The sequence below is a fragment of the Mus musculus genome, chromosome 14 (genome assembly GCF_000001635.26).
Source record: "Mus musculus strain C57BL/6J chromosome 14, GRCm38.p6 C57BL/6J".
Taxonomy (NCBI): Eukaryota; Metazoa; Chordata; class Mammalia; order Rodentia; family Muridae; genus Mus; species Mus musculus.
This window is the reverse complement of record NC_000080.6, coordinates 30,753,156-30,778,156: the sequence shown is the minus strand read 5'-3', so window position 1 is coordinate 30,778,156 and position 25,001 is coordinate 30,753,156. Positions and strand designations below refer to the sequence as shown.

Sequence of the window (25,001 nt, the reverse complement as noted above, 5' to 3'; positions counted from 1 at the left end):
ATCAGTAGAACCTTAAAAGACAACTGACTCAGAAGCTTCCCAGTCACTAAGTGCAACTTCTGAGACCAAACATTCCAATGCTTATGCTTATGACTCTATAATTAACAATCAGTTTTGGATTCCATGCACAGTTTTTCTATACTGGTTTAAGCAGTGATACTCACGCCCTCTAGCAGAGACACGGGAGGACCACAGGCTCCTATCAGGGTCTGCTGTAGGAATGCATTCCAATCAGACACTTTATCTCTGATGCCTGTGTAAGAGAAGAAATGGTTATTATTCATGTCATAGAACACAAAGAAACTTGACATACACAAACTGCTTACAGGTATGTTTATCATTTAAAAGTCAGTGTGTGCTTCTTTGAGAGCTTGAGAAGACCAAACAGCTACAAAGCCCTCTACTCCTCAGGGAGCATGCTCTGCTAGTTATGTCACCTTGATGTATGTTGGGTCATCTGGGGAAAAGCAACTTCAACTGAGAAAGTGTTCCCAGAACACTGTTCTGTATAAAGTCTGTGGTGCATTGTCTTGATTAACGACTGATGGGGAAGGTACTGAGCCTGGGCAGGCAGGACTGAAAGCAGGTTGAGCAAACCATGGGGAAAAGCCAGTAACAATATTCCTCCATGGCCTCTGCTTCAGTTCCTGCCTTAGTTTCTCTCAACAGTCTACAGCCAGTGGTATCTATACCAAATAAACTCTTTCCTGCTCACATTGCTTTTGGCTATGATCTTTGTCACAGCAATAGAAACCAAACTAAAATAGTTACTCTCTAAGAATTGTATATAAAACAGAGACTAGGAAGTTGTACACAAAATAATTCCCTTAACTCAATTTTATTTTTAAAAATGCCTACTTCATTTACTTATATAAAAAAATTTCAAACATGAATAAAAACACAGAAAGAGGGCTGGGCATGGCAGTACTTTGAAAGGCTGAGCAGACAGATCCCTGTGTGCTCAAGGCCAACCTGATCTATGTAGCAAGTTCCAGGCCAGGGCTACATAGTGAGACCCTGTCTCAAAACTAACTCACTCACTCACTCACACACACACACACACACTCTCTCTCTTTCTCTCTCTCTCTCTCTCTCTCTCTCTCTCTTTCTCTCTCTCTCTCTCTCTCTCACACACACACACACAGAGAAAGAGACAGAGACAGACAGACAGACAGACACCTTGTACCCGCATACCAGGCAAGAACACATCCACTGACTTATGCCCCAGTCCTACCCCATCTATTTTCTACAAAACAAGAGTTTGAGCCAGAGCTTGATCAAACTCATGTCTAATTTTAATTTTTCTGGAGAGGAGAGAGTAAAAAGATTTTACAAGCGGAATTATATCCTTCCACAAAGAGGCATGTAAGGTCTACTTGTTCCTCTGTAACATTAATAGCTTTTTACATATTGTGTGTCTGCATGTGTGTTGTGTATATAACTGTTTATAATCACCCGTGAGCACACATGTGAGGACAACAGAGAATGCCAGGAATACCACTGTATTATTTTTCAACTTGTTCCAATAATTCATAGTCTCTGTCTTACTTACAACTCTTATTAACTAACCAGAGGTAGCTGTCTTAGTTTGTTTCTATTGCTGTTTTTCAAGTAGGCTGGGTAACTAGCAAGACCTAGAGATTCTCTATCTCAGCTCTCCATTTTACTCGGGATACAAGCACATGTAGGTGCTGGACTCTGGGCTCAGGTCTCTCAATTTTACACAGCAAGCACTCTTACCATCTCCACAGCCCAAACAGATTTTGGTTCTCACTACATAGATACTCTGTTTCATTGGGGGCTGTCCTAGAACTCACTCTGTACACCAGGCTAGCCTCAAATTCAAGAGCCTCTCTCTCTTTATAAATATAAAAAGTCCTGAGTTTTTTTTTAATCTGTATTCTTTCTTCCTTTATCCCATACCTCTCTCTTAATTTTTTTTTATATTTACTTACTTTATTTTAAATACTGAGTATTTTGCCTATGTATATGTTTGCACACCACATATACTCCTGGTGTCCACAGAAGTCAGAATAAAGCATTGGATTCCCTGGCATTAGAGTTGTGAACTGCCATATGTGTGCTGGGAATCAAACCCAGGTCCTCTGCAAAAGCAAGAAGTATTCTAAACCACTAAACCCCCAAGCCACCTCTCCAGCCCCTTTTCCCTTTTAAATTTTATTTAAAAAAATTTTTTTTTGGTCCTTTGTATCTCCCTCCAATTTAATTTATAGCCTACTGTAAGTAGGATACCTTCCCTGGAACAGAGCTTCAGCTGGCTCATTTTAAAAATTCATAGTACCATATACCTATAATCCCAGCATTTGGAGGGCTTGCCAAGTTTGAGGTTAGCCTGTGCTACAGAGTAAAGCTCTGACTAAAGAAAAAAGTCTGTAATATAGTTTACAAGACTACTTATGTGTAAAAGGAGACAGGAAAGAAAAACAGAACCAGGGAATGGTGTCTCAGACCTGAAATATCAGATAGATGGGAAGGTTTAAGCAAGAGATTTTCAAGTTCAAGGCTGGCTTAACTAAAGAGTTATAGCCTGAATCTACAAAAAAAGCTGGTAAGAGGACTGAGTATATCAATCTGGCCTGCAATCAGTTGAGGTGTGTTAGCACATACTTGTGATCTTAGCTCCCATGAGGATCATGAGTTTGAGGCCAGCCGGAGCTACTCTATGAGATGTAGTCTCAAAAAAAGGGTGGGGGGCTAAGATCTATCTATGAAGAAGACCTCTCTACTCACATTTATAAAGGTTCTGGGTTCAATTCCCAGAACAACAACAAAGTCCCAAAGCTAGAAAACAACAACCAGATCTCCAAATCCCAAATTCAGACAGCCTCAGTCTGAAAAGATGAGAAACTACGGTGTTGACAGCCATCAACATACAAACAAAACTCGATGCATCTTTATTATAGAGAAAAAAAGTAATAGGGAATCACAGGACCAGAGGCTCAGTTGGTGGAGTGCTTGCCTAGCATGCACAAAGCACTGAGTGACCCCAACATTGCATAAATGAGGCATGGTAGCAAATGCTTGGAATGCCAGCATTCTGGAGGTAGAGTAAAGACAATGAAACTTCAAAGTTATTCATGGCTACATAGCAAATTCAAGGCCAATTAGAGATCTCAAAAATTAAAAAATAAGTAACAAATAAAATAAGAGGTTGGAGAGATCACTGGTTGCTCTTCCAGAGGACCTGGGTTCAATTCCTAGCACCCACACGGCAGCTCACAACCAGCTGTAACTCCAGCCTCAGAGGATATGATATCCTCTTTCTGGCATTCTTTGATTATAGTAGAAGCTTCTGAGAAAGCCTCAGCCAAAGGGGACTGAGAAAGACTGGGCCTCTCAGTACAATCCCAAACCAGAGCAAAAGGAAACAGACTAATGAGAAACCATAAAAGCTGTGACCAAATAAAAACCTGCTGTGTACTGGTCTGGCTGCACATGCCTGTACACCCAGCTGCTTTGGAAGGAGAAGCAAGAGGGTAGCTGGCTGAAGGCCAGCCTGGACTACACAGCAACTCAGCCATACCTTGGCAGTTTTCATGGGGCGGGGGGGGGGGGGGGGGCCTGGAGAGGTGGCTCAGCACTGAGGAGCACTGATTGTCCTTTTAGAGGGCTTGAGTTTGATTTGCAGCACTAACATGGCAACTCACAACTGTCTAACTCCAGTTCCAGGAGATCTGACACCCCCTTCTGGCTTCAGTGGCAAGCCTTATATACTCATAGGCACACACACAAACAAACAATAAAACACACACACACATGCAAGCACACACACCTGAATATATACAGACACACACACACAATAAAAAAATTTTAAATATTAAAAATATCAAGAAAAATCATAGATAATATGATTTCATTTTAAAAACAGGGAAACGTGTATTACTTCCTATAAAAACTATAGTTCAAAACGTTAGCCTAAAATGCTTTGTAAATCTATATGAGAGTGAACTGAAAAGCTTAAGATTGGCCAATCTAAATAGTCTTACAGAAATATCCCATCATTTTACTACCTTCTGGAGCTTCGAGGGTCTTCTTGTTCTGCTGACACCACCCAATGGGGTAGAGGCCAGCTTTCCTGATGTCACACCAGAAGTCTGCTTTTCGGTCTTCCCCATAGCCTTCATAACGAAGCAGGAGCAACTGCTCACAGGCGGTGATGATGGTGGCAACCCAATAAGTCTCAGGGTCATTTTTCAGAGCTACCTCCAGCTTCATCCCAGGAGCAAATCCATTTTGCAAACGTATATCCACCTAAAGACACAATTTTATGAGGCACCAGACAAACATTGTATGAGTGTTTCTTTACCTCACATTCTTTTAAAGATCTAACATTTCTGAAACACTAATTGCCAGTAAAAAATCTTCTCAAGGTAAACCCGAGAAATTCCAATTCTAATTCATAACAGTGGGCTAAAAAAAAAAAAAAAAAAGTAGCTACAGAGCTCTGCCTCACATGACAGTATGGAACTTGGTTAACAACACAGTCTTATGATTATAGAAAGTATCTCCTAGAAAGCATATACATTACTAAACATTCACACTTTCATAATGTTCAACATGTCTTCAAGAGTGACTTCTATACCACTCGACAAATAAAGTCAGGAAACCATAATAAGTTTCATAATAGGAAACAGAAAGTCAGAGATAATAAATCAGTAATATTATGTCCTACATGCAGGAAGCCATCTTTCCAATGTCAAAGCCCATCCTTCTGTCAGCTGTTATAATAAAGTGTATAATCAAATTAGATGAAAAGCTACATGGTGACAAAGGTACGGATTAGCAAGTCTAAAGCATATACATAAACACACTGTGGATGAACGACACTCATTGTGGGAGAAGTTACAAATTAAAAAGGGGGGGAACTGGAGTGAATCCTGTCATTCTGGACTGGAAACAGCTATATCTAAATAAAAACACCGTAACTGATAGGAAAGCAGTATCGATATGGATGTAACTGTATGTACATTTCTTAGCTCTGAACTCAGAGGACTACAAATACACAACTAAACAAATTTAGTGCCCAAATCTTGTTTTTTTACATATCATCTTCCAATAAATAAGAACATAGGGAGCTGGGTGATGGTGGCACACGCCTTTGATCCCAGCACTTGGGAGGCAGAGGCAGGTAGATTTCTGAGTTCGAGGCCAACCTGGTCTACAAAGTGAGTTCCAGGACAGCCAGAGCTATACAGAAAAACCCTGTCTCAAAAAACCAAAAAAAAAAAAAAAAACCAAAACAAAAACAAAAAAACATAGGATCACAGAGAAACTCCTGCTTACAATTCTAGAAAAACAAGAAAAGTACAAGCCCGACATGTCTTGTGATATCAAACAGAAATAATCAAAACATGACAGGTGCAGGTCAAAAGGAAATAAAAGATAACCAAAAGGATCACTCAATGGTAACAGTTGCAACAGAAAAAATGATGGAAAAATATAAGCAGGTGGTTCTCAACTAGTTCTAGCATTCAAGCGACAGAGGTAAGAGGACCATGGACTCCAAGCCTGCCTAGACTACATAATGAGATCTTATTTCAAAAAAAAAAAGGAATGAACGAAACTGTCAGCAGACAAACATCATATAAATAAGCACAGCGAGCAAGAATTACTGACAGATGCTAAAACTACTACGATGAAAACAATCTTCGCATAATCTCAAAGGATCACTCTACAAGATTCTTATCAACTGCAAAAGGCAAAATAGTAACATTACAGTGAGTAAAACTGGCAGGTAACACCTTAAACTGATCAGACTTAGTGTGATTCCTGAAACATCAATGCGTGATTATATACATTTGCCTGACGTCATACAAGAAAGGGGCTTTATTTCCCTGGCATGCTTGCCACATCTGCATATGCTTAAGTTAACCAAGGGGGCGGCTCTAAACTGAGAAATACTGCATAAAATAATGACAAGCAGTACACATTCTTTAAAAGAATCTAGTTCAAGGAATAAGAAAGAATGGTAACTGGAGGAGACTCTGGGTATAACAAATAGAGCAAGTCAAGGGCATGGGGAAACCTGCCACCAAGCTTCCCTGCCCGAGGTCTAGCCCTGGGAGAACCTGCAAGCTGTCCTCTAACCTCCAGACATGCACTGTGGCAGCTGACATACATTTATACTCACACAAATAAGTAAAAATGTAATAAAACCCAAAAACAAATGGAAATGTAGTCAGAGTCACTGGATAATGAGTCAAGTCCTTAAATGAGCCAAAGAAGCAAAGTCAATGTTTTTTTAAATAAATCTTATTTCCTTAAAATAAAAAGCCAAAGTGTAGTGTGAAATTCACACTTGAAAGGTTTTTTTTCTCAGAAATCTAGCACATGCCCAAGATTTTACACTGTCGCTCTAGAACAGCTCTAAACAATACCAAGAGCTGATGGAGCTTATGGTTCAAGACAGAGAGCATGTTGACTATCAGCTACTTCTCAAGATTCTGTTTTGTATTTTCAAGGGAACTACTACCCCAATATGCATATGATATCCTGAGACGAGGGTTTTGAAAGTCATTTAATCCTTAAAACTGACCATTAAATTTGCGCTGTCTATAACTGAATCTTGACAGTGTTTCAGAGTTCAAAGTTCAAAACCCAAGGAAACAACAGTTTCTATCCTAAGAACACAGCCCACCTCCACCACCCATTCCTCCTCAACTAGGGGCTCTGCTGGACAAACCGCTACCACAGCTATAATCACTGGAACAAGCCTCTGGTTTTAAGAACTAGTACCGTGAACACAGCCTAGCCTGCCTCTGTCTGCTCTGCAATAAAAGACTTGCCTCCAGTGAGTCCTCATCTCCCACATGGTCGCCTTGGTGGCTTTGTCCCTCAAGCACACTGAACTCAGGCAGCGGGTACCTTAACTTGTAAGTCTGAGGCATTTAGTTAGTTATTAACAGTCTCTCAGTCTTCACTGACAGTGCCAATGAAATTTTGTGAAAAATAGAGAGTTCTGAACACAGAATCACATTATTAGAACTGCTTTTATCTAAAATAGCCCTTCCCACGCCAGGTGTGGTGGCACAAACCTTTCCTCCCAGCACTTAAGAGAGGCAGAGACAGGCAGATCTCTGTGAGCTGTCAGCCAGCCTGGTCTGCAAAGCAAGTTCTAGGACAGCCAGGACTACAGAGAAACACTGTCTTGAAAAACAAAAAGCAAACAAAAATCCTTCTTCTCAATCAGCCTCTCTCCTCAGTCCAGCCCCGATCATCAAAAACCAACTCCACAAAGTAAAGCAAGCCTTCTTTCTAAGTGTTAGCTCTGCGTTTCCATAAAGTTTCACATCCCCCACCTGTCCAGTGCTGGGGTCTCAGGTGAGCACAACAATGCCGGACTGTTTGTGTGGGTGACGGGAAGCTGAACTCAAGCACTGGATTTAAATGAGCCATGTGCCCAGCCCAGACTTTCCTTTTTTAGTTTTACAGGTGAATAAAACAATGGTTTCAGTCTCGCTTGGTCCAGTATTTCCTCAACATGCCCACTTTCCTCCTGGAATGGTAATGTATATTCCATGTCAATGTACATTAAAAGTACATAATTTGCTTTTTGATTTTTATAGGGGTTACTATTAAGAGATTTCCTTGAGTCTCAGAAGAGACTTTGGACCTGTAAACAGTCCTGACACTCAAAGGCTATGGGGACTTTTGAAGTTGGGCTAAATGCATTTGGCATTATGATATGGCTGTTGGCCTATAAGAACAGGGAGAAGAGTTGTTGTTTAAATGAGCATGGCCTCCAGGGGCTCACACTTGACTGCCTGGACCCCAGTTGGTTTAGGAAGGATGAGGAGGTGTGGCCTTGCTGGAGAAGGTGTGTCACTGGGGGTAGGCTCTGAGGTTTCAAAAGCACACACCACTCCAGTCAGCTCTCTCTCTGCCTTGTGGTTGCTGTCTCAACATGAGTTTGTGACCTGCCCGCGTGCTGCCCTGCCTTAATAATCATGAATCTCTGAAACTGTAAGTGCCCGGCAAATTCTTTCTTCTGTTAAGTTGCCTTGGTCATGGTGTTTTGCCACAGCAACAGAAAAGAAACTAAGATATAATACAAAGATTAAAAGAAAAGGGGTGAGCCAGGCATGGTGGCATATATCTGTAGTACCAGCACTAGAGCAAAGCAGATTGATCTCTCTAAATATGAGGCCAGCCTGATCTATATAAAGTTCCAAGACAGCCAGGGCTTCACAGTGACACCCTGTCTAAAAGGAAACAAGAAGAAAAATGAAGGGGTGTTGCCTACATGTTTAAACGATGCGTAGGGAACTGTGGTGGAGCCTGTCTCTTCTAGATAATCTTCCCAGCTGAATTCTTCTACTTCTACACCAGACCCAAGATCTGCAAAAGAAAGCAACAACAAAAAGTTATATCTTTAAGTAAACTCGTTCTATAAACAACTCACTGAAGGACAAGTTAATTGATTTTACACACAAAAAATTAAGCAACTTTTACTTTAATGGTAGGTTCCCTTAAGTCAATCCAACGTAACAGTCATTTGATATATTTGCTCATGCTGGGTGTGCTGGTTTGGATAGAAATGAACCCCATGGGCTCATAGACTTAGCGTTTGGGAGCTAGCTGAATTAGGGAGTAGCACTACTTGACAGGAGTTTGGCTGAGTAGGTGTGGCCTTGATGGAGCAAGTGTGCCACTGGGGACGGGGCTTTGGGGTTTCAAATGCTCAGACCAGGACTAGTGTCTCTCTCTCTTCCTGCTGCCTGTCAATCCAGATGTAGAACTCTCAGCTACTCTCCTGCACTATGAATATGTGCACACTGCCATGCTTCCTACCACGACAATAACAAACTAAACCTCTGAACTGTATGTAAGCTAGCCCAGTTAAATGTTTTCCCTTGTAAGAGCTGCTGTGGTCATGTTTCCTCACAGCGAAAGAACACTGACTAAGATACCAAGGAAACAACGAATCTAAAGTTTACTCAAATAGATCATATAAAGCTAGAGTAAATATAAAATTACTTGAATTACTTTAGACTCAAATATAGTATCTAATACCAACACTAATGATTCTTAATAGACATTTCAAATTTAAAATGTGAACTTGATTCTAAGTATTTTTCAACCAAATAAAAATACTACTAGCCAATATTAGCAGTCAATCTAGAAAGTGTGAACTTCCTTTCTGTCCCCTCCCTTTTTATTCAGACCTTATATATAATCCAATGAAGCATATCCTAAATCTATTTCTCATGATATCCACTGCTATCTCTGGAGCAAGGCCTATTTATATACCTTTCACTCACACAGGACCCTTCCTCTTTCTATGAACCAGCCCACAATTCCCTGTAGGTTCAGCTCTTGAGGACCTGATGCCCTTTGGCCTCTGTGGGGACTGCACGCACATGTACAAGTTTATACTCATATATATATATAAAATCTCAGTACTCGGGAGGCAGAGGCAGAGTTAGGTACATCTCTGAGTTCAAGGCCAGCCTGGTTGACAGAGTGAGTTCCAGGACAGCCAGGGCTACACAGAAAAACCCTGTCTTGAAAACCAAAGGGGGGGGGGGGGGAGGGTATTAAGCTCAAAATCTTTTTTAATGGGGGGCTGGAATCTTCCTCTTGCTGACTAGTTTTCACATTACTAGGTTGTAGAGAAGAAAAGCTATCAATACTTTTACTCAGCCATTGATTCAGAAGGTTTCAATGCCAACCTAGTGGTTAAGATGTGCTCTAATGGCATGACTGCTGTGAGGGTAACCAACTGCTTTCTCATTGGATGTGAGGCCTGCTCCACAGGAAGAAAATTCATACCTGGTACTGTAAATTTGGTCAAAAGCCCATGGCTAGGGGAGTCACAGGCCCTAGTGGAAAAAAATCTCCCACTGTTGTTTTGCTAAATGAATATACTATGGCCATTAAGTCACCTTATATTTATTTATGCCCACAGAATATTGCTCCCATCAGCTTTGGTTAGAGAAACTTCTCTCTGCCATGAGTGGCAGTTACTTCTGAGATTCATAAGTGGTCAAAGTGCTGAGAATAAATTAAGTGCTCAGGGCTGAAGGAGGCACAGATATTATTCACTCTATGAGGCACAGAGAACACAGTACAAAAGGAAATCTATAAGAGCCAGAAGAACAGAGAGAATGTTGTAGAACGCTGTCTTCAGGGCATGACATGGTCACTGCATTCATGAACTCATGGCTGCCATAATTATCCATGTAATTACGCCTGATAAGCCTGGGCCCTTCACCAGTCTAAGGCGGAGGGGAGGGGAGAGGGAGCCGGGAGTCTGTGTCTTCCCTGAGGAGCTGTCTCGGCAGAGAGTGGAGGCTTGGAGAGGATGGGACATGTTGTCAGTCGTGTCACTGCCCAGGCTGCTGTAAATAATCTTTGCCAATGCTTGTATAGCAATGCTTACTCACTGGATCACCAAAAAGAAAAAGGCGTGAAAGTAAATAAGGAACTAGTTGGGAAGAGGAAAGAGATAACAGAGTGTAAGAGGGAATGAATATGGACAAAATATAGTAAATAGTTGTATGAAAGTTGTTATAGTAAAATGAAACCTATTACTATGTATAATTAATATACATGAATAAAGAAAAAATTAGAAGAACTTAAAAATGGCTACTCTGGATAACAGTATGACAGTATTATCATGAGGCCTATCATTTTTAAATTGCACTCAAAAAATACTCACCCCCAAATGAAGTATCTATATCACACTAGCTCCTCCCCAGGGCTCAGAGGTCATGAAACTGTGACTTCACCAATCACAAAACTTGTACAAAACCAAGCAGCTAAAGAGTTATTGGCAATTAACAGCTGCTGGAGGAGAGAGTATCAGTTTTCTCTAGATGCACCCCTAGTGGGCTGCCCATGTTCTAACAGATGCACATGTACACAACACTAAGTGGACTCACTGGATGCTTTTAAAAGTACATAATGTTAACTGGAAAAATTGTTGGGGCTTGGGACAGTTAGAGGGGAGAGACTGGAGAATGGATCTGATCAAAACACATATTCATATATAAAATCTCAAACATAAGTTAGAACAAAATTTAAAAATGAACTCACTGGCATTTTTCCTCCCAAGATAGATTACTGTATCCATAACTATTAATAGCAACTTATTTGCAATAGCTAAAATTAGAAAAACCAAAATGTATGAAAAGATGAGCAGTTGAGACAAGTGCAATACATTCATGAGATGTGACTCACAATACACAGTAGCAAACACAGGCTGGCAAGATAGCTTAGCAGGTAAAGGCACTTGCTGCCAGGACTAATAACCTGAATTCAGTTGTTAGAGCTCACATGGTTGAGAAGAACCAAGTCTTCCAAGCTGTCCTCTTACCTCTACACATGCACCATGTTATGCTCACACCAAACAAATACACACGCACACTAACTCATTCATTCATTGGTTTTTGTAAGTAATAAGCTTTGATATGCAAGACTGTCAACTCATCTCAGGAGTATTATTTCAGGGAAAATATATATTAATATTAATAGTCATATATTATTCATGGGGCATTAAATGACAAAATTATGGAGATAGCAGATGACTAACTGCCTCTGATTAACAGTGTGATGAGAAAGAGAAATAGGAAGCTCTTCATGGTGACAGAAGACTAAAGTAATACTGAAAGGAGAGTACATGTGTGACAAAACAACACAGGACACTTTATGCTCATTCTTGCTTCTTCTATGGATATTTTTTATATAATATTTTACTTTATAGTTATATGAGAGAAGAGAACTGAGTTGACAGGGGACATGGAACCTGTGACACCATCTTTGTAATTTCCTATGAATTAATAACATATTTTAAAACAATTAAGTAATAATCAAAATCCAATGATTTTGAAAACAAGGTCTGTTCATAAACTTTTTTTCCCCTAGCAAACAGTAGTGTAGTCCCTAGTGCCAAGTTGTAACGCCCAAGGGATGCAATGAAAAATTTAATACTTCAAAGGAGTTCAGGAGTATGATGTCAAGTCAGACCACACAGCACAGGGAAACCACCTCCATCTGCACTCTGGAGAAGGAAGGGGTTTAGCAAGCCCAATACCTGCATCAAGCTGCTGCTCCCCGCTCATCTCCACAGCACAGGGGCTACCTCTCCCCCAAGTAATGAGTAGGCCGAGGGCTCTGCTATGTTACCAAGATGATCTGAAGCGTCAAGTTTCTGTCCAGTGGCATCCACGGATCTAAACAAAAGTGTTTAACAGTTAAAAAAAATTAACAAACATGGAAAAATTCAAATATACTTAGTTATTCATAAGACAGCATTTGACTGGGTTGAGAGGTAAGAGGAAAAAGAAAATCACTTAGAAGAAATACAGTTACAGAGATGAGCGTGACACTTTTTCCAAATTTAAAAGTTGTCTAGATGTGTGTGTACAAGAAGACTGTCAAATCCTTTATATGTAAGGACTACAATAAATTGTGACTGAAGAGATGGCTCAACAGTTAAGAGCACTGGCTGCTGACCATAGGATCCAGGTTTGAGGCCCAGTACACACATGGTGGTTCCCAACCCCCTGTAACTCCAGTCCCAGGGGACCTGGGTGCCTTTTGTCCTCCTTGGGCAGCAGACAGGAAAGTGGTACAGAGACATACATTCAGGCTAAAGACCCATACACATAATTTAATAAAGATTATAATATACTGACATATGTTTGAGTCCTAAACTTTAAACTTGATATCACAGTTGCTAATCACAAAAATTCTAATCTTCTATCCATGAAAATTCTAATACCTAAAAGAACCACTCCAAAATAAGTTCTAAACCCAGGCATATTTTAAACCAGCTTTATTGGCCAGGCATGGTAGCACACAACTTTAATCCCAACACTCAGTAAGAACCAGCCTGGTGTGCATGGCAAGTTTCAAAACAGCCAGAGCTACAGTGAGACCCTGTATCACAAAACAAAAACAAAACACAAGTTTCCTGGGATAGAATTCACCAAAACTCACATTTGAAACATACTTCTTAATTTTAAATTTAATCATAAATAGAAATCTTTCAATTAATTCACAGAGGATTTAGCTATTACTATAAACCAGGTTTAGAATATTTGTGTCTCGCTTAAAAAAAAAAAAAGACTTCACACCCATGCTCACTAACCACACTACAAGGTTAGCATCATCATCATGAGCTCACAAACACAAAGTAATTTATCATACCTGCCCGGCCCCGGAAGCAATAGCTAGTAAGCAGCAGAGCCAGGCTTCTAACCAAGGAAGACGCCTTCATTTCATGTTCTCAAATACTGTACAACGGGTGATGACTTTGAACTTCTGATCATCCTAACTCTACTCTAAACGGTGGGATGCATGACTGGCATGACTAATTCTAAGAAAAAAATTAATAAATATTTACCAGGTAGCTAAGGAAAAAAATCCCATTAGAATATTAGAATTTACACACTGTTCTGATCCAAAAGATGTATATACTGTTTAAAGTATGCTGCTAAGTATGGTGAAGACTGTAACCAGATGCCCCTCCCACTTTTCAGATTTGCAGCTCTAACTCCGCCCCTGGCAGGAAAAGGTTACTAAAAGTCACTTTGTTTCTTGTTCCCCAGGAGTTCAGATTTCTTCTATTGGCCCTTCACTCAACAACACTCAACTATTGTTCCCTGAATTGGTCTGCTTCAGACAGTAAATTAAACTAGCGTTCTAAACTTGATTTTCAGGATAAAAATCTTTTGTTGATTCATTAAGTTGTTTCTCCTGGATAATTTTATTGTTAATCCACTCCTACATATCTAAAAAGATCAAAAATTAAAGTCTGACGAAGTTCAGGTTTTAAAGCATTCTGACAGACATATCTTAGCCATCTATATAATCTAAATTAAATCTGACCATAATGTAATCTTTTCAAGTTTATGTAAATTAAACAGAGCAGTATCTGTCTTGGCTCAAAAACTAGTACTAATAAATTCAATGAACACCTAAAATTGTTTACTTTTAGAGACAAGTTCTAATGCCAGACTGGCCTTTCCTCAGGACTTAAGTGATCCTCCTGGAAGCTTCTCAAATAATATCACACCTGACAAATAATGAGAAGGCATTAAAAATAGGACGCAAAAATATAAAGTGTAAAATATAGCCATTAATTTTGTTTTGTTTCAAGACTGAATCTTTCTGTGGAGTCCTGGCTGTCCTAGAACTCACGATGTAAACCAGATTCACCTTGAAGTTAACAGGTCTGTCTGCCTCTGCCTCCCTAGTGCTGGGGTGAAAAGCATGCAATACCAAGCCCAGCCATTATGAATTGTATTAATGAAACATTTTTCTTCTCAGTCAAATCCCCAAGGAAGTGTTTTACTCTGTGAAATGCTGATTTTTAAAAAAATGAACATGTATATCCAAAATAAAAAGTGAGGGTGAGAATGTAGATCAGACCCTGAGGGTACGGCATAGAGACAGATCATTTGTTAAGAGACCCTAGATTTGACTCCATTAACAAGAAAACAGCAATAACAAAACAACAATAAAATATACACACATAAATGGCTTGGGGCTGGTTAAACACTTGTCGGTTATGCAGCTCCAGATCCTGTGTCTTTTATTTGGGAACTAAATGATCTGAGTGGGATAAAAACCCCTAATATATATTTAAAAACAAGGAGGTGTAGCAAACCCCCATAATAATAATAATGATAATGATAATAATAATAACAACAACAACCACTACAGAACGTACTACATGGCTAGACTGACACCCCTGTGCCTGCTCCTCCAGTGTGGTGATTACAGATTTGGACCATTGCACTTGGCTTTTTTTTTTTTTTTTTTTTTTTTTTTTTAAAGCATGGGGCATTAGGGATCTGACCTCAGGTCCTTGTAAATCAATTCCTTTATAGACCACGCCATCTCCTCAGCCTCTGTTTAACTGAATCTCATGACAAAAGCTCTAAAGCGTTTTAAAAATAGTACTTATACTAAAGGAGTCTGTTAGTTGAATTTTGTCAACTTGACACAAACTAAAATCACCCAAGAAAAGAAACCTCAATTGAGGAACTGATTCCATAAGATTGGCCTGTAGGCATGGTGGGGCATTTTCTTGATTGATGATTAACGTTGGAGGGCTCAGCCTACTGTGGGCAGTACTAACCCTGTGCAGGTGGGCCTGGTTGTTTAAGAAAACAAGCTGAGCAAGCACAAGGGGCAAGTTAGTAATAAGCATTCTGCCATGGTCTCTACGTCAGCTCCTGCCTCCAGGTTCCTACTTGAATTCTTGCCCTGACTTCTCTCAATGATGTACTGTGATGTGCAAGTCAAACTAATTCCTTTCCCCCATAATGATTTTGGTCAAGGTTTTATCAGAGTAACAAAGAAGAAAACTAGTACTGAAACGTCTGTATTCTTACTTTTTGTTGCTGTGATAAAATACTATAATGAAGCTAACTTATAGAAGGCTGAGTTTATCTGGGCTTACGGTCCCAGGGAGATAAGAGGCCATTATGGAGGGGAGTCATAGCAGCATGGTGGCAGGAGTAGAACTTGAATGATCATTTTGTACTACAAGCAGCAGTCTGGGGAGGATGGGGGAGCTCACAACATGGTGGACACAGAGACAGAGAACAAACATAAACTGGAAATGGAAGTGAGGCGAGGCTATAGACTCTCAAAGCCCACCCATCCCCAGAGACACTACCTCTCAAACAAGGCTGTATAACTCCCTGAGTAGTGCTATCAACTGGGGACCATATGTTCAATACCTGAACCTGTGTGGTCCCAGCATTAGTAAATAGTATTTAAAGTCAATACTATCTTTCTCTGAATTTGTATGAACCACTAACATCACTTATTTAAGAAAGCTTGACAGGCGGTGGTGGCGGCACATGTTTAATCCCAGCACTCAGGAGGCAGAGTCACGTGGATCTCTGTGAGTTTGAGACCAGCCTGATCTCCAGAGTGAGTTCCAGGACAGCCAGGGCTACAGAGCAGCTTTGTCTTGGGGGAGGGAGGGAGGGAAGCTCTATACAGTAATAGCAACGATAGTATAAGCTGCTACAGAATTCTTTTGTTTGGTTGGTTTTTTTTGTTTTGTTTTGTTTTCATTTTTTGAGACAGGTTTCTCTGTAACGCCCTGGCTGTCCTGGAACTCACTTTGTAGACCAGGCTGGCCTCGAACTCAGAAATCCGCCTGCCTCTGCCTCCCAAGTGCTGGGATTAAAGGCACATACACGGTAAAATTGTTTAGTTAAACAAAGGGCAAAAGCTTTTTCAAAGAAGATTATATTGATTGATTGATTGATTGATTGATTGATTGATTTTATATGAGTACATTGTAGGTGTCTTTGGACCCACCAGAAAAGGGCATCAGATCCCATCATAAATGGTTTTGAGTCACCATGTGGTTGCTCGGAACCGAACTCAGGACCTTTGGAAGAGCAGTCAGTAATCTCTGAGCCATCTCTCCATCCCCCCAGAATTCTTTCTTATTTACTCATTAATTATTTGCTTAGTACAGATTAACTGACATATCATACTCTAGGTAAAGGAATATTCTGGGATAAAAAATAAGAAAAAACCTACCTCATTATTCTACAATGCAGAATAAGTAAATGGTAGATAACCCCTATAATACATTTGATGAAAAAATGTTACTGGAAAAGCTATAAGAGGCAGGAAGTACTACTTTCAGTTGAGTGATCAAGGTCTTAATGTAGAAGACATGAGCCAACAACTGAGGGGAAGTAAGGAAACAAACCATATAGACAGCTGCAGAAACAGGAAGTACAAGACCCTGACTCAGGAGGCTGTGTAATGTTAGAGGCCACTGTATTTGGAAAAGAATGATAAAGTCACTAGGAAATGAACTCAAGAAGTTTTCAGGGAATCACATTACATAAGAACACATGTATAATGCTGGTCCTAGTGGCACACGCACTTGGGAGGCATTTGGGAGGCAGAGGCAGAAGGATCTCTGTGAGTTCAATGTTAGCCTGGTCTACGTAGTGAGATGCAAGGACAACCAACGCTACGTTTGTGAGACCCTGCCTCAAAAAGAAAAAAGAAAAAAGTCAATGCTGTATCCCGAAAAGAACACGTGTAGGCTGCTGTGAAGATTTTGGCTTTGGGAAGACACTGGTGAACTATGAGCAGAAGATGGACATAACCTGACTTTTTAAAGGGTCACTCTGTGGCTATGTTGAACAGCACTGAATCAGACTATAAGCAAAAGCAGAAACAAAGATCAATTTTAAAGGTACTGGAAGAGTCCTGGTGAGAGGAGCACAGATTCATGAGGTAAGCTTGGGTCTAAACAACTGAAAGGATGGAACTGTGGCAAAGACTGGAACTGTTAGAGATGAGTGGCTCTGGCAAGAGAGCACCCATTACCCAGAAACTAGGGGCACATGCCTGTCTGCTTTCATCACTATTAAATCTTGGTTCCTTAGGCTTTCGAGGAAACGTTGCCAGGTAACAGAAATGTAATTATACCTATGTATATGTGTTAATTTTTGGTTTATGTTATTTTCATATGCTAAGCTTCACCCGAGTATAATAAAGCGCCCCCCCCCCCTTTTAATCTAGAACAGGGTTGATCTTGGGGAGGAGGGCGCTCTGGGCTTTTCACCTTGCAGCTTTCCTGTGAGCTTCAATCCCACCTTACATTTCTCTCTCTCTACATGTACTGACCAGTCCTGAAGGTATTTCCCCATGCTATCATTCATTTACACTAACTTTAAAAACAGGTTATTTTTACTTTATGTGTACAGGTGTTTTGCTTGCACATATGTCTACAGAGTGAGCACTACTTTTGGTTCAGGGCCCTCAGAGGGCAGAAGGAAGCACTTTATATCCTGCAACTGGACTTGCAAACATTTATAACCTGCCACATGGGTGCTGGGAAGCAAATCTGAGTCCTCTGGGAGAGAAGTCAGTGCTCTTAACTGCTAAGCCATCTTTCCAGCCCCTATATTACCTTTTTATGCCTCAATTTTGAAATAAAATTCTAATAAAGGCCATTTAATGTCAATTTTTCTAAGCCTTAATATATATTCAAAAATCTCAGGCATAAATACTATATTAACTATACAATAATAATATTGGAAATCTAGTTGTGATCAGTTTATAAGTCCCAGATTTACAATTATTAAGTATGACTACAATCATTTCCACAGCAATTACTAATTAGTACCTACTTCTATGCAGTTACCAAGATTATTAAATTATGATTTTGAAATTTCCTTTAACTATATTAAAAGATGGCATACATTTTCAGGTCACTTATTTATCCTATTTTGTACACTAGAGAAATAGTAAATCTCCTACAGTTGATATGACCATATTTTTCAAAAAATAAGTTTTATTTAAGGAAGCCAATAACAGTAACATCCATTGTTGTTTTTATTGCTGTTTTCTTTTTAGACAGGCTCTCACTGTGCAGCTCTAGCTAGCCTGGCCTGGAATGTCTGTATAAAAATGTTCAGACTGCCCTTGGACTCAAAAAGATCCACCTGCCTCTGCTTCCGCCTTCCAAGCACTAGGACTAAAGATGTACATCACATCTAACAGATAAATACATTTTTAAGTCAGCATGTCTTGTTCTAATGAAATAAAGGACTCTAATTCACTAGAATAAGCACTATCAAAATGTACCAATGTATTATAAAAGGACTGTAAAAGCTGAGCTGCTTGGTAACCATTATCAAGAAAAGACAACTTGTAGTATTTAAATGAACTGGACAGTTATCAAAAGTAGTAGTATAAATGGCCAATAGATACATTTAAAATTCTCATTCCTTATACCTCTGGGAAATGAAAAATCAAAACTATATTGAATTCATCTCACACCAAGAATAGCTCTACCAAGCAAATAATAAAAACTAACACTGGCAAGGACTAGGGGAAAGATCCTTCTTAAACATTGCTATTGGGAATGTAAATGTGTATAGCGCCTATGAAAATCAGCATGGTGTTTCCTCATACAAACAAAACCAGGACTATCATGAGACAGCTTTATCACTCCTGAGTATACTTTCCAAAGACTCTAAGTCAAAGTACATGAAATGTTATAATAAAACTCATTATTTTGCATTCCATTTTAATTTAATTAATTAAACTAATTAATTTTATTAATTTTAATAAATTTCAAAGTAGCCAACTTGAAGGTCCCTGGGTGTTTTATATGCTAAACAGTAGATAAATATCACTTGGTGCATGGCAAGCTTAACTGTACAATTGAAGTTTAATAGTATCAAGACTGCTTTTTAAAATGCTAACTTCATTTTACAGGTAAGGAAGCTGAGGCTCAGAGACATCAAACAACCTGTCAGTTCATAGGGGTGAGGGTGGGGTAGTGGGGGTGGGTAGGCAGCAGGGTACTGGGAATGGCAACTAGTGAGTTATTAATAGTTTTTGCTTAAATTGCAATCTATTACTTCTGACTTTGGTTTCCTTCTCAGCTAAATAGTGGGTATCCACTAGCTATAGTAAATACTAAATGGTAACTTATATGAGATATAGCACCATACAAACAGTAGGTATCTAATAACTTCATTTATTAAAATATTAGAAATGCCTAGTAGGGGTGTTTTGTGTGTGTGCAAGCCACAGTGTAAGTGTAGAGGTCAGAGGGCAGTTACCATAGTTAGCCAGTCCTCCGTTTCTACCTTGTCTTTGAGACGCGTTTGTTTGTTTGTTTGTTTGTTTTCTCACTGCATACACCAAGCTAACTAGCTGGCCCACAAGCACCTGGGCCATTCAGTTTCTGCCTCCTATTTCCCAAAGGAATGCTGGTGTTAGACTCAGGTTTTACTCACTGGGCGATCTCCCTGGCCCTAGCAATGTAGGTTAAGCCTTGTGTTTTCATGTCTCTGTGCCTCCCAGCTAAGAGAGCTGGAGAGCACATATTTAAGGCTAGTAAACCTAGACTACAACTTTCAAATGAACAGGTTTAATTTTAAATTTTTAAGTAGTTAACAGCTCTCAAAAAAACAAAGAAAATCAAAGTGTGTGAATGTTCAACATGTCCAAAGCTACTAGCCAGTCCAAGTAGAAAAGGCCTTCTGAGACTGGACAGTAGGTACTCAGCCTACTTGCTTAGAGTAGGTTAAGTAAAGTACAGCAGGCCAACTAACTAAACAACTGTGTCTCAGTGCACTGTCTGTAAAATGGAAATATTAACATCAGCATTAAGTTATATAAATTCTTAAATACCACAGGAAATTTCTAACACAGTGTCAGGAGAGATGATGACCCAGCAGTTAAGAGCATTTTCTGTTCTCCCAGAGAACCTGGGCCACTAGTACCCACATGTCAGCTTGCAACTGTCTGTAACTCTAGCTCCAGGGGATCCAACACCATCTTCTGGCCTGGCCTATATGGATACTAGGTATGCATATGGTGCATAGACATATAACGATGCTTGCGGGCAAAACATCCAGATACATAAAGTATAAATTTAAAATTTTTTTCCAGCAGAATAAAGCTCAAAAATACTAGTTATATGTTTAAAAGACCACTTACCAGAACAAATGTTTCCTATTTCAAAGATAACTGCTAGAATATAAAAGATTTGAAGTTCCTAGCAAATATCCTTCTAACCATTCCTAGTAGAGTTACATGGTGTGTGTGTGTGTGTGTGTGTGTAACATACACTTCCTTATTAATTTAATAGAATAACACTGAATTTAGAGAACGACCAAGCTAAAAAGATATCATTATAAGAAACAGTCATAGAAAAGAAAAAAAAAAGAACAAACAAACCATTATCAGCAAGGAAAACCCACAAACAGAGCTTTCGACCCCTTAGAGCATGCCAAAGCTCTACCTTATCCCAGAGGCCTCAAGAAGAGACTGAAGGGCAAGTTGTAGTAACCGACATCTGAGACCCTTGGAAGGCTGTTTTCATCCAGTTATTACCCAGGAAGGTTCTGGTAGGGTTGCTGCTTTTACTTGGTTATAGTAGGCACACAGGAAGTTTTAAAAGAATTATGTCTTCCTTCTTAGAATGGGGAACAAAATACCCATGGAAGGAGTTACAGAGACAAAATTCAGAGCTAAGATGGAAAGATAGATCATCCAGAGACTGCCCCACCCAGGGATCCATCCCATATTACAACCACCAAATCCAGACACTATTGAATATGCCAGAAAGATTTTGCTGACAGGACCCTGACATAGCTCATTCGTGTGAGCCTATGCCAATGGCTGGCAAATACAGAAGTGGATGTTCACAGTCATCTATTGGATGGAACACAGGGCCCCTAATGAAGGAGCTAGAGAAAGTATCCAAGGAGCTAGAGGGGTCTGCAACCCTATAGGAGGAACAACAATATGAACTAACCAGTACCCCCCAGGGCTGTGTCTCTAGTTGGGTATTAGCAGAGGATGGTCTAGTTGGCCATCAATGGGAGAAGAGGCCCTTGATATTGCAAAGATCATATGTCCCAGTACAGGGGAATGCCAGGGCCAGGAAGCAGGAATGGGTGGGTTGGGGAGCAAGGGGGGGGGTATAGGGGACTTTGGGGATAGCATTTGAAATGTAAATGAAGAAAATATCTAAAAAAGAATTATGTCACAGATTTTAGAGAATTCAAAATTAGACACATGTACTATAGAATTAACTCATTGCAATGTTTTAAGAGTTTAAGGCCCCCTAGGAGAAAATTACTAGGAAGCTAAAAGTATGGAGGTATTTTGGAAAGGTTTCTGCCCTTCAAAATCATCGCAAGCTTTTTTGTTTTTGCTTGTTTGTTTAAAAAAAAAGGGGGGGGTCCTACAAACAGAGCAAATAGCAGCCATTGAGAAGGCACCCCAACTCTAAGCTAACACTGTTGTCAGTGGGGAATAATAGAATTGTAAACACCCACTGCACAGCACACCACTGAGCCTTTAGGTCAAGGTCTAGGAAGCATGCTATGACACTTAACAAACAGGTGTAAGTTATTTAGAAAAGGCATATAGTTAAAAAACAACTCTTCAGTAGTTTTAAGGCTTTAAAAGAATTCATCTCTGATTTTTTAAAAGAGACACACTGTAAACTATGTTAAATCTGTAAAAGGTTAAATAAACATAAGAGAAGAAAATAGACCAAATTATTCTCATTAATTAAGGATCTAATTGTTCACAAGCAAGATGTAAAAACCAAAGATTTCACTAGGTGAACAGCTCTTACAGGATATGTTTGTTGGGCTGTTACTAGAATTAGTTGTACATTATTACTTGTTTTTATAGATTTTTAGCACCCATACATATTAATTAATATAGATTTTAGCACCTATACATATTAATTGTGTGTGTGTGGAAGTGCTTTGATAAATGTATGGAAAATTTTTGTTGAACTGTCTACAACTTTTAACCAAGTTAATAACAACAAATGATTCCTTCCACCTCAACTTCTCTATTCTTTCCCTAAAGACATTTGGGATTTGCCCCTACTATTAAATTATTATTCTGGCAAGCTTAAACACCAAGATTACCAACTTTCTAAGATTAGACTTTACTATATCTACCTTTTTAATTCACTTTACATTCCAATTGATGCACTCCCTCCTGGTAACCCCTCTCACGATCCCTTCCCTCTTCCCCTCCCTTCTCCTCTGAGAGGGTGAAGGCCTCCTCTGGTATCCCCCTACCCTGGCACATCAAGCCTCTGCAGGGCTAGATGCATCCTCTCCCACTGAGGCCAGACAAGGCAGCTCAGCTAGAACATGTTCCACAGACAGGCAAACAGCTTTTGCGATAGCCCCTGCCGCTCCAGTTGTTAGGGACCCACGTCTACTTTTTAGAGCTAACTACAAAATTGAAAGAAAAGGAGCCACTCAAGACCCCCAAGACCAAGTTCTCAGCATAAAGGAGATTTACTTGCACTACAGGGACAACAGGCAGGGAATAAGAGACAAAGACAGGAGATAGAAGATGAAGGAGAAGGAGAAGGACATGAGGGAGATATTTGTCATCTGAGGACAAAGGATTACATCTGGATAGAGAGAAGACAGACATGGCCCATTGGAAGATGTCATTTTATAAAGGAAAAATGAGAAAACCCCGTATTAGGATGAGGTGTTTAATTGGGCATGTTAATTAGGTCAGCCAAGGGGGCTTCTGACTGCTGAACTTTAATACTTTGATAGTTGAACCTTGGTAGTCAGCCTCAGGAGGAGAAAGTGGCCAAATACGGGAATAGACCTTGGTGGCTACCTTTAGGAAAGTAATTCAACGGTTTTTAGCAAGACAGAGGGAATAATGGAGAGGGGCAATGCCTGCCAGAGCCATGCTCACCAATGCTCAAGCTGGCCAGACTCCCTTCAAAAATTACATATAATGATAGTGTCTATACTGATAATGTTTTCATGCTTTACAGAAAACATGTTTTCCATAATGCTTTCATGTTTCTTTTTTTTTAATTAGGTATTTTCCTCTTTTACATTTTCAATGCTATCCCAAAGGTCCCCCATACCCACCCCCCGAATCCCCTACCCACCCACTCCCCCTTTTTGGCCCTGGCATTCCCCTGTACTGGGGCATATAAAGTTTGCAAGTCCAATGGGCCTCTCTTTGCAGTGATGGCCGACTAGGCCATCTTTTGATACATATGCAGCTAAAGACAAGAGCTCCCGGGTACTGGTTAGTTCATATTGTTGTTCCACCTATAGGGTTGCAGTTCCCTTTAGCTCCTTGGGTAATTTCTCTAGCTCCTCCATTGGGGGCCGTGTGACCCATCCAATAGCTGACTGTGATCATCCACTTCTGTGTTTGCTAGGCCCCGGCATAGTCTCACAAGTGAGAGCTATATCTGGGTCCTTTCAGCAAAATCTTGCTAGTGTAGGCAATGGTGTCAGCATTTGGAAGCTGATTATGGGATGGATCCCTGCATATGGCAATCACTAGATGGTCCATCCTTTCGTCACAGCTCCAAATTTTGTCTCTGTAACTCCTTCTATGGGTGTTTTGTTCCCATTTCTAAGAAAGGGTAAAGTGTCCACACATTGGTCTTCGTTCTTCTTGAATTTCATGCGTTTGGCAAGTTGTATCTTATATCTTGGGTATCCTAAGTTTCTGGGCTAATATCCACTTATCAGTGAGTACATATTGTGCGAGTTCCTTTGTGATTGGGTTACTTCACTCAGGATGATACCCTCCGGGTCCATCCATTTGCCTAGGAATTTCATAAATTCATTTTTTTAATAGCTGAGTAGTATTCCATTGTGTAAATGTACCACATTTTCTGTATCCATTCCTCTGTTGAGGGGCATCTGGGTTCTTTCCAGCTTCTGGCTATTATAAACAAGGCTGCTATGAACATAGTGGAGCACGTGTTCTTCTTACCGGTTGGGACATCTTCTGGATATATGCCCAGGAGAGGTATTGCGGGATCCTCCGGTAGTACTATGTCCAATTTTCTGAGGAACTGCCAGACTGATTTCCAGAGTGGTTGTACAAGCTTACAATCCCACCAACAATGGAGGAGTGTTTCCCTTTCTCCACATCCTCGCCAGCATCTGCTGTCACCTGAGTTTTTGATCTTAGCCATTCTGACTGGAGTGAAGTGGAATCTCAGTGTTGTTTTGATTTGCATTTCCCTGATGATTAAGGATGTTGAACATTTTTTCAGGTGCTTCTCTGCCATTCGTTATTCCTCAGGTGAGAATTCTTTGTTCAGCTCTGACCCCATTTTTTAATGGGGTTATTTGATTTTCTGGAGTCCACCTTCTTGAGTTCTTTATATATATTGGATATTAGTCTCCTATCCGATTTGGGATAGGTAAAGATCCTTTCCCAATCTGTTGGTGGCCTTTTTGTCTTATTGACAGTGTCTTTTGCTTTGCAGAAGCTTTGCAATTTTATGAGGTCCCATTTATCGATTCTTGATGTTACAGCACAAGCCATTGCTGTTCTATTCAGGAATTTTTCCCCTGTACCCATATCTTCGAGGCTTTCCCCTACTTTCTCCTCTATAAGTTTCAGTGTCTCTGGTTTTATGTGGAGTTCCTTAATCCACTTAGATTTGACCTTAGTACAAGGAGATAGAAATGGATCAATTCGCATTC

At 40.0% G+C, this 25,001-nt stretch overlaps 1 protein-coding gene and 1 long non-coding RNA gene across 10 annotated transcripts in view; one reads left to right on the top strand and one right to left on the bottom strand.

Moving 5' to 3' along the window:
* The window catches only part of Sfmbt1 (Scm-like with four mbt domains 1), a 107,873-nt gene that overhangs the window by 44,565 nt on the left and 38,307 nt on the right, over positions 1-25,001 (bottom strand). For all 9 annotated transcript variants that reach the window (NM_019460.2, XM_011245121.3, XM_030247889.1 and 6 more), the window contains 4 exons: positions 12,056-12,194; positions 8,264-8,358; positions 4,032-4,272; positions 165-253 (listed from right to left, as the gene is read on the bottom strand). In NM_019460.2, the coding sequence (NP_062333.1) occupies positions 165-253; positions 4,032-4,272; positions 8,264-8,358; positions 12,056-12,083 (453 nt within the window). In that variant the 5' untranslated portion in view covers positions 12,084-12,194. The remainder of the gene's footprint in view (positions 1-164; positions 254-4,031; positions 4,273-8,263; positions 8,359-12,055; positions 12,195-25,001) is intronic.
* Positions 133-7,478, top strand: 1700087M22Rik. The gene is made up of 2 exons (XR_874489.3): positions 133-328; positions 7,445-7,478. It is a non-coding gene; the product is annotated as an RIKEN cDNA 1700087M22 gene (long non-coding RNA).